Genomic DNA, 12089 nt, shown 5'->3' with positions numbered 1-12089 from the left:
TTTTCTTCCTTGTCTCCAACTCCATGAATTTGCATCCAGGCTTTAAAACCAGAGATCTAATCTGAGCTATAACAGCATCGGTATAATCAGTTTGTTGTCCCACAGCTGCATAAGCGCCAACACCTATGAGCATTTCAAAAGTAGCTCCCGGGGGATTATTTCTGGCATTCATGCGAGATATTCGAAGAACCTCCTCTCTCCACCAAGATTTGAATTGTAAATATTGTCCTGGTTCCAAAACCGTACTAGCAAGTAAATCCCAATCCAAAGGTATCATTAAATGATTACTACAATAGGAAGAGATAAGACCTTGAACATACGAGGACTGAGGTCCATACGTAGCAACAGATTGTTTGACTAGCTTTAAGAAAATAAATTCAAATTGGTCAAATTGGATATTATGCCCTCCCCCAGGATCTGGAGCATTAAGAGGAAAAGGCTGTCGAATAATTGGAAAAATAGATGCAGAAAAATGACTAGAATTAGATTCTAAATCATCATGACACATAAGTACCTGTTGCATTTCAGAGATTTCAGGGAATTGAAAAATCCTTCCCCTGCCAGTACCAATTAATTTTTGACCTTGAATTGGAGAAGCCGTAGGCTCACATATATCTTGCTTTTGAACAGGATAAGCAGTATACTGATTTGCATTCTCCTGTTGTTCCAGTGTAAATTGTAGTTTACTTAATAAATGTTTTAGGCAGGCAACATTATCCATAGGGGCTCCCTCATTTTTTAAGAAAGAGGGATGAAAGCCTGTGGACGGCTGAATTTCATTAACATTATCAATAACTTCAGAAGCAGAGACAGTTTTGTCCAAGTCAATATTCTGTTCATTCTGTGCTGAATCAAATTTTTCAGGCTCATTAAAAATAACCTCACTCAAGTCTTTAACAGAATCTCCATCTGATTGCAAAGGTCCAAGGGCTGTAGCAATAAGATTATAAGCAGCCCACATTTCAGCATCAAGTGGATCTCCGTGCTGATGAACACAGCGTAAAGATTTTCCTACTTGTTGCCAAACATTCAAATTCAATTGATTACATTGTTCAGGAGTATACCAATAACAGTGTTTCTGAATAGCATTTAAAAGACGTAACAAAACTTTGTCTTTTATCTGAATCCCAGACCCTTTTAAAAGGGATTTTAAAACTTGTACATAATTGTCCCGTAATGAATGGGAATTTCCCATGACTTTGCTAGTTACCCAAAAGTTTCGCATACACAGCGTGTCCAACTTACCCTTTCGGGGTTCCATCTGTTCCCAATCTCTTCTTAAGGCCCCACGGTAGGCGCCAAATGTTGTTGTGAGTTGCGAGCGCAGAGAGAGAGATCAGCAGACGAAATCATCAAGGACTAGCAAAGGACCACTGCTCACTCAGGCAAATGGCCCCGAGTTCACGCTGTGTCCTAATTTTATTCACAAGACTTCCAAAAGCTTGTTTACTGAGAAATTGGCATAACATCAAGTGTAACTTTTACTTAAAGATACATGGAGTGCACCTGCAAGATAGCTTAGTAACAACACAATATCAGAAGGCATGAATTGCTATTGCTTCTATGGGTCCCATAACATTCCTCTCCTTATCTCAAGGGATAACCTTGGAAAGTACCGAAATCTTATGAGAATGTTTTACTGAGAAAAGCCCAGCAACTGCCTTCAGTCACATAGACCTGTTTCAGTGACCCGCCTTCAAGTCACAAAACAATTTTCTTGGCACAACATTCTTGTTGGCTGTGTTCCCATCCAAGGCCATGCAATGGGCTATTCCACTACACTCAGGTGGGCTGCAGGTGTGATGAGTCCAGGGGGCTGTCCATCCTGACCTTCCCATCAAGGCCTGGAGTGGAGGCCTTGTCTGAGGGAGGAGCCAGCACGTCCTGACCCTTCATCTGGGCCCAGGGTTCTGTGGGGAGAGACTTCCATTCCGAAGCCGAAAGCAAAGAGCCCAGCTGGAAATGACCACCTGGCCAGCAAGGGTAGTCACTCCTCCTCGTGCATAAAAATCCATGGAGTCAGACCCGGCTCGGGAGGACTTCCTTCTGGCCTGTGCCTCCCATGCTGCCTCCCTGGCCTGGGTGCTGGTACTGGTTTCCAGGTTGCTTTCCTTCTCACCCTTCCTCCTCTTCCGCCCTCCACACGCAGAGCTCCGCCTGGAAGGGAACTTCCTGCACCGTCTCCCCAACGAGGTCAGTGCCCTGCAGCACCTCAAGGCCATTGACCTATCTCGGAACCAGTTCCATGACTTCCCTGAGCAACTCACCACCCTGCCTGCTCTGGAGACCATCAATCTGGAGGAGAATGACATCGTGGGTGAGTGGACACGGCCCCTCTGCCCCTGCACCTCCCTCTGTCAGTCCTTCCTCCCTCCGAACTCCCTTTCCTGAGTGAAGCTCCCATGGTCTCACGGGGCACAAGGCATGGGGCTTTGAAGTCACACTTCCACAGACGAGGGCAAGGCTGGGGTTTCTGGTCTGAGATGACAGACCAGAGCACAGGGCACTGTGCCCAGAGCACAGGGCACTGAACCCACGAAAGGAACCATTCTGAGGCCTTGCCACTTGCCAGGTAGAAGGCCTCGGCTTTCCCATGTCAAGGTCTGAACTAGCTGGGCCAACCTTGGGCCACAAGCCATCCCTCTCCCATCTCTGTCTGCCAGCCTAGGCTGCCCTAAGACCCTTCAGCTCGGACCCTGTGTACGCTGACTCTAAGTCCCTGGCTCTCCCTTCCTGGTTTCACAGGGAGCTCTTCACCAGTATAAGCAGGGGCCACTAGGCTAACACCCTCTCTGCACCTTCCAGTACAAATGACCCAGTCCGATCTGAGATGTGCCTTCTGCAAACAGCAGACCCCAGCAAGAGGGTGTTGCTGAGGTCGGGGAACTTCCGCCTTTGCAGCAGTTGTGTACCTCTTGGCCTCACAGGACCTGGGCCACCTCTCCAGCTGCTGTCCAGTCTTCCCAGGAGAACCTGTTATCAGCAGGGGCTCCACCTTCCCCCTCGGCTCCCCACCTCAACTGCCTTGTAGCTCAGGAAGCCCCTCTCCAGCCCCATTTCACCCTCTCTCACTTGGCTTCTAAGGTTGATGGTGTCAATAATAATTGTCTTCAATTATGCATTTATTTTTGTAAGCCTTTTTGTAGTCATTATGCCATCTGAGTAAAAGTAAAAGCTCTCTGGTGGTTTGGAGCTGCTCGGTGGGACACAGCTGGCCTCGTGTGGTGGTAAGCAGCCACCTGGTGAGGACTGTGTCCCTGGCTGAGTGGGAGGTAGGATTGACTAACCTCTGAATTTCTAGGTTAATTCTTTTACAGATGAGTAAACTGAGGCACAAAGAGGTCATGAAAGAACATCAGGTTGCACAGCAAGACCACAGAATTGCCAGGATGAGAATACTTGATTTGAAAACTCAGCCTGTGCCTGGAATGGGGCTTCCTGGCCTGGCTCTGGGAAGGCTCTGGGCATGGGCTGTCATTCAGTCTTGCCCTCCAAAAACCAGGATCCATGAGTGGCTTGCCCCTTGGTTGAACCCCTGATCACTTGGGCCTTTGTACCATCTTTAAATGGAAGGAGCATGCCCAGAAGTGCCTTTGCATAGTGAGGCTCTTTCTTCTGTGCTGTCTTGACCATCAGGGTCTTGCCCTAAGCCCTTCATTCACAGATGGGCCCTCCTTGCTGGGCCCTTTCTCCCCCGCTTCTTATTCCATGAGGTGCCTCCACTTCCTCTGCTGCTTAACCAGATGGGGTAGTAACCACACAGGCGCAGGCGTCCCCAAACTACGGCCCGCGGGCCACATGCAGCCCCCTGAGACCATTTATCCGGCCCCCGCTGCACTTCCGGAAGGGGCACCTCTTTCATTGGTGGTCAGTGAGAGGGCACTGTATGTGGCGGCCCTCTAATGGTCTGAGGGACAGTGAACTGGCTCCCTGTGTAAAAAGTTTGGGGACCTCTGACACAGGGGCTACTCAAGGCCTGTGCCAAGACCAGAAAAAGGCGTGTAGTTGCAGACAGGCAGGTCAGGACAGGCTCTGGTCATTGGCTTCTGCACCTCCTAACTGTGGCCTTCAAAGACTCATATCACCTCTCTGAGCCTCAGCTTCTTCTCGGCTTTCAAATGGAGATTCTTCCCCTCCCCAAGCAGAGGAACATTGGAAGTGGGCGTCTAAGCTGGCTACAGTACAAAGTGACTTTCCCCAAAGCGGACCGTGCAGGGTGGCATGATTCCCTAATCTTTCCCCTCTCACAAATGTGCCAATATCCTTCAGTAGCAACAATGCCCAGAGCAAAGATCGGCTGTTTGGCTCATGTTCTTAGAGACAGCTCTGCCTTTCTGCAGTGACAATAACAATGTTACATGTGGAAGCATCTTAACAGTTTAAGAAGAATGCTCGTGCACAGACCTGTGTCAACAGAGTAATCATCCCCATTTGGCAGCTGTAGAAACTGAGGCTCTAGGATTCCCCTAGCCTTCCTGGCCAAGTGTCTGTTGCACACGTGGCCAGGTAAAACAGCCACTGGGCTGTTTTCCAGTCAGTTCAACCTGGGACAGAGCCACCTGCTGCCCTGATGGGCCAGGCCTATAAGATACGGAGATGCTGGGGACTGCCCCGTCCGTCCTGGTGTTCCCCAAGTATTCAGGGGCTCCTGGAGGCGCTGCACTGGCCCCAGGGCCTGCTGCCCACAGGAGGTGCTGGGTGTTGTCCCCACCCCTCCCGGTGGAGAGAAGAGGCACATGGAGCTATCGTTGCCTTTCTGGAGTTCCCTCGCTTCTAGTTTCTACCTCTTCCTGATCTTCCCTCATTACTTGATGGCTTCCTAATTCCAAAACAGCTGATTACAAGTTTCTCGGGTACGAGATAGTCCCTGTATTTTCCAAAGGCCAGGCACAGCCTTCATAGCAGCTGGAGGGAGGGGGGCTGTAATCAGAGTGAAGACGTGAGGACTACAATGTCCTTCATTATGGAAGTAGCTCTGCACTGGTCACTAGTCTTAGCTGACCTCCTGTAGGATCATTGGGATAATTGTAATAGGGGCTTAGGACACTGTATAGGTGGTGTATTCCCCTTCAGAGCCTTGGGAGGGTGTTGAAAATTTATTTATTTATTTATTTATTTATTTTGTATTTTTTTGAAGTGAGAAGTGGGGAGGCAGAGAGACAAATTCCCGCATGCACCCAAGTGGTATCCACCTGGTAGGCCCACTAGGGGGTGATGCTCTGTCCATCTGGGGCATTGCTTCGTTGCAATCGGAGCTGTTCTAGCACCTGATGTGGAGGCGATGGAGCCATCCTCAGCACCTGGGCCAACTTTGCTCCAATGGAGCCTTTGCTGCAAGAGGGGAAGAGAGAAAGAAAATAAGAGAAAGAAAGAGAAGGGTGGAAAAGCAGATGGGTGCTTCTCCTGTGTGCCTTGGTCAGGGATCGAGCCTAGGACTTCCACATGCCAGGCTGATGCTCTACCACTGAGCCAACCATCCAGGGCCAATCTTTTTTTTAATTTTGAGAAGTACATTTCAGAAACATGAGTTCTCTTAAAGCTTTAGGCCAGTAAGTATAGACCAGGCAGCTCTGAACACAAGCCCCTTCAGAACAGGAGACTCACTCTGGAGGGACCTCCCCAGAAGACATATCCAGCCTGGCTTCAGGATGACCTGGAAGCTTGCAAGGTCAACTCCGTTACCTTTATTTATGAATAGTGCTCCACTCTCTGAGCCATAGAGGATGAGAAGCGAGAGGGCTTCAGTCCGTGGAGGGGAGAAGGGATGGGACCTCAGCAGGGCATGTAAGCCAGGAGAGACAGGGACACTTATGTCCACTTTTTGATGCCAACCACCGGAAGGTGCTGGTGCCTGTCCTTGGTACTTACCAGTGGCTGAATGCCCTCAGGTCATGTGTCTGGGTAGTTTGGTGGCCTCATCTCTGCCACCTTGTGCAGACGTTTGCTGTGTGTATGATGTGGTCTCCATGTCCTCTCCTTTCTAGAGCCACCCTGCTCCCAGCATTGAGCATGGTGTCCGGCACACAGCAGGTGCTCGGTTGGTTAGGAGCAGTGAGCAGAGCAGGGATTCCAAAGCCTGGAAGACCCTCTGAAATGACCAGGACTCCGTAGGGCAGAGTGTTTGAAGTTGCCGGTTATGACAGTCTAGTGAGGCATGAAGTCAAATCAGTAGGTTGAGACCAGCGTGCCATGAGTACATCACATGCAGCATGGTAACTACTGCTTTGTGACTTATTTCAGTTTTACTGTGTTGTGCACAGACATAGGTACTAGGTCATGATGAAAAAATATCAAAAGTCACTCCCGTGAGTTGTTCCGCAGACTTGGGGATCTGTTCTCGGCCAGCCTAGCCACCTGTCCCCCTGCCGTTTAGACCCCTAAACACACTATACGTTCTTTCCTCCTCTCATCTCCACCCATGTCCATCATGGTCTCCCTCATCTGCATCTTCTTGGTGACCAGTTGTCAGAGGAGAAGTGAAGCTTGGCAATGAGGCCTCAGCTGAGGGATGAGCTCCTATTAACCAGAGTGTGGAGCTGAATAGAAAACAGGCTCAGTGCCACTTGACTGTTTATCCTCATCCCGTCCCACCTCGCCCACCCTGCATTGCCTGTGTTCTCAGTCTGAAAGTCCTTCCTCATGTCTTACCATTTTCTCCGCCTCTGTTCAGACTCTTCGAGTCTGCAGGTCTGGTTCAAATGAACATGAAGTAGTGCATGTCAAGGGGCCTCTTCCCACCCCCAGCTGGCCCACGCAACAGCAGATGCCCTCACCCCAGTGGGAGCCTCCCTTGGTCCTGGGGACAAGACTGCCAGGACAGGGTTGTTTGCTCTGGGAACTCCAAGTAGGAGAAAAGGGTTTGTAGTGTAGAGTGTTTGTTCAGACAACAGTTAATTACAAGTTTCTGGAGTATGGGGTGGTCTCTATATTTTCCAAAGCAGAAAGGGATATAAGGAAATTTCTAGGTATTTATAAATAAGACATGTTGGGGAAAGATAGTCTTTGGAGAAACGGGCTATAAAGATGAATGAGATGCAGGTCCTGGCCCCACGCTGCTTACGAGCTGTCAGGGAGGTATGAGTGGAAACATACATAATAAGCTACTAGATAAGATGTGGTATTACCTGCAAGTGCCCGGATGCATCAGGGAGGACTCCCAGGCGGAGGATGGCTGGTCCATGTGGGTGGGGCTCCCAGAAGAGCTCAGGAGGGTTTTGGAGGAGGTAGAAGCATTTAGTCTGACAGTGAGCAATGATGATGACATGGGAACATGGTGGGTCACTCGTCTTAGAAAGGCCAGGTAGCCAGCTCTTTCACCCCAGCTGCTGTCCCACGTGACTTGAAGGTGGGTGCAAGGAGCAGCATTAGGTTCTGACTGCTGGCTCACAGTTCTTGATGCCACATAGATTTTCAGCGTATTCCAGGAACATAAGGGGTTGAAGAGAAGGTCCGGTGCTTAGGAGACTTTGTTTGCTGCTCAGGAGACTATTTCAGTTACGCGAGAATTTAATCTTCCATAACCCTCAGTATGCTTGGGTTTTCCCCCTCTGTGTACCTGCTGTTTCAAAGAAAGCAAGAGATCATAGGAAAACAAACTTTTGTTAAAAATTTAACAAATAAAGTGATAGCATTTTGACCAAATAGTATCTGTATGACGTAGGAATGCTTTGGGCTGCACTTACTTCATTCTGCCCTCATACTGTTTCCCTTCTTACTGGCGAGGCCAGTATTTCCTTCCCTATGTGGAGTCCCAGGACCAGGAGCATTGCCTGAAAACTTGTTAGAAAGGTACATTCTCAGGCTTCTCCCAGACCTCCTCTGTCAGAAACTGGGGGGAGGGGACAGCAATCTGTTTTAATAAGCCGCCCCCCAGTTGATGCAGATGCATGCTAAAGTGGGAGAAACCCTGCCAAGAGCTCTGGCTTCTCAAAGTGTCATAAGTAGACAGACCAACAGTCTGGACATCACCTGGGAACTTGTTAGAGATTCAGAACTCGGGCTCCGCCTCCGATCTCCCAGATTGGAATCTGCCCCGAGCAAGCCCCCAGGTGGTTTCCACACACAGCTCAATCTGAGAAGCACTAGTCCGAGACCTTTTCCTGAAGCACCAGGTGCCTGCTGTCTCTGGGCAGCTCATGGTGTTAATGGCCCCCCATGCTGCCAAGCACAGCTACTCCCGTAAACCTCATAGAACTCCTCAGGGTACATGCCAAGTAGCCACACCTGAGCCCCCTTGGAGTGTGTTAAAAATGCGGGCTCCCAAGCCCTCTGTCAGACCTCCCCAATCAGAATTTCTGTGGGCAGGACCTAGGAATATGCATGTGTAACAAGTACTCTAGGTGGGGGCAGCATGTTGAATAAGAATCCTGTGCACTGATGTCTACTAGCTCCTCCTCTTTTCTCCACATTCATCCAATCAGTGCCCAGTTCTGCCCACTCTGCCTCCTGAATCATGTTGTGATTGATTCCTTCTTTCAAGTTTCACAGCCACACCTCCCACCCTTTCAGTCTTTCACCATCATTTTCTGGGCCTTGGTGTCAGCCCTCCAACATAAGGTTTCCCCAAGTACAGGACCCTTTTTCCTTGGGATGTAAGGATGGGAGTGGGGGCACCTGCACCCCTGCCATGGTCCAGTGTGTCCCTGGGGGTCTGAGCCCTTCTCTGGGAAGCAGGGGAGGAGGACATCCTTCCAGGGGGTCACAGCTTCACTCTGGTCTCCATCAGGAGACAAGATTGCCCAGGATGTGGGGTCTCCGCCGTCCTCCCTGGTCTAGGGCACAAACGCCTAGGACCTCAGGACCGCCCTCTCTGGCATGCCTATCACGCTGTTTCACAGAATAACACGTTCAGGTCACTGGGCAGAGGGAACATGGCTTTATTTCACGTGGGCAGCTCTCCACCACACGGCACCTGGTGAGAGGCTCTGCGTGCTCTGGCTGCTCTCACCCCTGGTTGCAGGGATCACCGAGGACCAAGTACTGAGAGAGGGGTGCACGTGGGGGCTGGGTGGGTGAGGGCTTCCTGGAGGACAGGGAGCAGCCTGCCCTGCCCATGTGTTCCACGGCACAGCCCAGCTGTTCCTCTGGTGGGACGGGAGGAGAGTGTCACTACTAACTCTTCCACTGGAGCCCAGGGAATGGTGTTTAAACAGAGGAAACCCTGGAGGAACCAAAGTGGAAATAACGGTTTGTTTCATCTAAAAGGACAAAAGTGCACAGACTTTTCACTACCTGACAGCTATAGACGCATAGCACTGCTCCTCTGTAGTTATCTCATTTAATCTGCTGAAGCCCTTCTTCTGGGTAGGTGGCATTATCTCCACTTGGCAGATGAGAAGGAGGCGTGAGAGGCTAAGGGGCCTGCATAAAGATGTGGTGGAGGCAGGATTAGAACCCAAGCCTTTGATGTTCCAGAGGCTGCCAGGTCTTTAGAGGAGGGTGTGGGTGGCTACATGGTAGAGCAGTTGTAGAATGCCACATGTCTGGTAGGAACCCCTAAGAAAACCCAAATCAAGTTGGCAGGTTGCAAGGGAGTAGCTTTCCCGCGCGGCCTCCCTCAGCCCGGACAGGAGTCCTGTAGGTGCAGAGAGAGCAGCCCTCCCTGGGAGGGGGGGGTCACACTGCAACACTCATTAGTGGGTATTTTACAAGGAGCTGATCAGCAAACACACTGCTCATAGCTGCTGCCTGCCACCGAAGGCTGTCAGCCCTGAAGACAGGTCAAAGTAGAGAAGCTGGCTTCTTGCCCTCCTTCCGCTTCTCCATGAGGCTGCCGGGCACTGTTGTGGGTGGAGGGCTGGTCTGATCTGATGTGGATTAGTAAAGGGTTTGCCTGTGTCCTCCAGCGCCCAGCTGCTGTCAGTAGCCTCTGCCCAGAGTTGTAAAAGTAATGTGTGGAATCTGGCTGACACATCTTTCAAGCGCCACCATTTTCCACCTTGCACCGCTCGAGGTTTAGCCAAGCCCCGGGACTGGTCAGTCGAGGATGCCGGGCCTTGTAGGAGAGACCCACTCTCAGGGAGATCTCAGACTAAGTGGAGAATGTGCTAAGGCCTTGAGGGCTGAGAGGTCAGGCCTGCTGTTCACCCTGCGGACCCACCAACCCTAAATGGGATGGGGGAAGCAGCATTTAACCCAAACATGCTGCTGGGCACAAGGCCCTGTCTCCTGGCAGAACACAGTGGTGTAGTGGGGGCAGGGGACTTAGGTCTCCCAGCTTGCTGGGGAGGGTGCCTTGATCTGTCAGCACAGATACCTTCATAATTCCCCTGTACCCAAGAGGCAGCTTGAACCACGTGCAAGAAAGGCTCCTCGGGGCTTCCCTGGGCTTGCCTGCCTGTCTGTGCTCGGGGTAGTGCAGAACAGGAGAACCTCCTCCCACCCCCACCCCCACACAGCGATGACAAGAGCAGAAGTCAGGGCAGACTCCTCTTCTACCACCCTGAACTGGACTCTGCTCAACCCTGCATACATCCCAGTCCTCCCTCCCTCGGCTTCTTAGTTTTATAGCAGAAAGACACAGGTCTAAAGCCCCAATTACATCATTAGCGTGAGCAAGTCACCTAACCCCTGCCAGCCTCTATTTCCTCCCCACTGCAGAGTGGAAAGGACCTGTCCTGGCCACTCTTTGGGGCTAGTCAGGTTCACATGATCACTCCCACTGTCCGCTGATCCACTGCCATTCAGCATGCCCCGAATCCTGACCATGTGCTGCCTGCTCGGCCGCTTCCCCTACTCCTTGCTGTCCACTCTACTAGGCCTCTTCATTTGCCCAGGGGCCAGGGAACACTGCTAAAATGGTGGACAGAGGCTCACCAGTGGGCCAGAGCACTCAAGGCAGGGCTTAGCTGGACAAGAAAGGTTGATCATAGCTATCCTTCTGGAGGATTCTGAGTGGCCAGACCCCAATAGAATGGTGGCACCCTCCCAGGTCCCTTGGTACCCATCTTCCCTTCTCCTACCATATCCACAAACCTGAAGCATACTGCTCTGTCATTCCTGGTCCCGTTCTTGGGTTCAGTGAGGAAGTGATTTGAGACAAGCACTTAGTAGCTGAGAAGAGGGAGTGACCGGGCTGTGCAGTCTTCAAGCCTGGCAAGGATCTGACTAGGCAGGGGCTCTCTGGGCTGGCAAAGGACAAAGTCAAACCCCTGGCACTTTTTTCCTGCCCCTGGATCTGGGGCTTTAAGCTGATCTGGGGCAATGAAACTATCTCTTCCCTGGGCATTGGGTTTGAACATCCCTCTGAGCACAGCCAGCTGGTGACAGACTGAACCTTGCCCTGCCCCCCAAACACTGAGTGTCACAGTTCCCAGGGGAGGATGGCTTACCCACCAAGGTGGCATTTGCCTATGTGCCACAGCAGACTCATGCCCTCTGTTTAGCATGCTCTTGTCTAGTGCCTGCAGAGCATCAAGTTGTGTCCATTGGCAGTGAGCAGTAGGTACTGGCATCGTCTGCTAGCAAGCAAATTGGGGAAGTGATCATTAGACAAAGTGCAGGAGCCATGCTGAGGGGGTGACCCTGGTGTAAACAAACAAGCTTCAATGGCAGTTGATGCAAATGAAACATGGTCCCCAGACATGATGGGGAGAGAAGCTCCTGTTTGCAGCCCTGGCCCTTCTGTGTCTGCCTTTAGGAATGAGCAAGCTGGGTCTTTGGGCAAAAGACCTTTCTCACACTTAGTCTCTGCCCAAATGGCATTCTCTGTGCCAGCTACCTAGATTACCCAGAACCCCCAGTTCTCCAGGATGCTGTGGCCACTCTGTTGGTAGCACACAAAGAGCAAGAAAAGGAGTTCTTTAATGTTTTTTTTTTTTAAAAAAAAAAACAAAACAAGATGCTTTCATGCTGTTAGACAATCCCTGATACTGCCTGTCCCTGTCCCTGTCCCTGTCCCTGTCCCTGTCCCTGTCCCTGTCCAGAGTGCTGGAGAGCAGCGCGGTGCTGTGAATCCCGGAGCTCAGCCTCTCGAGGACCTGTTTATTCAGGGAATAAGGCAGGCAGGCACTCGGACACAGACATAGGCATGGAGTTAGGCTTTTAAGGACCTGTTTATTCAGGGAATAAGGCACGCAGGCACTCGGACA

At 51.0% G+C, this 12089-nt stretch overlaps 1 protein-coding gene across 3 annotated transcripts in view; it reads left to right on the top strand.

The window, feature by feature from the left end:
• Positions 1 to 12089, top strand: part of LRRC20 (leucine rich repeat containing 20) — an 85437-nt gene that overhangs the window by 57903 nt on the left and 15445 nt on the right. For all 3 annotated transcript variants that reach the window (XM_066243254.1, XM_066243252.1, XM_066243253.1), the window contains one exon: positions 2150 to 2317. In XM_066243254.1, the coding sequence (XP_066099351.1) occupies positions 2150 to 2317 (168 nt within the window). The remainder of the gene's footprint in view (positions 1 to 2149; positions 2318 to 12089) is intronic.

Source organism: Saccopteryx bilineata, chromosome 9 (assembly GCF_036850765.1).
Source record: "Saccopteryx bilineata isolate mSacBil1 chromosome 9, mSacBil1_pri_phased_curated, whole genome shotgun sequence".
In the NCBI taxonomy this organism is placed as follows: Eukaryota; Metazoa; Chordata; class Mammalia; order Chiroptera; family Emballonuridae; genus Saccopteryx; species Saccopteryx bilineata.
Note: the sequence above shows the minus strand (reverse complement) of the source record. Positions and strands in the feature narration are given on the sequence as shown.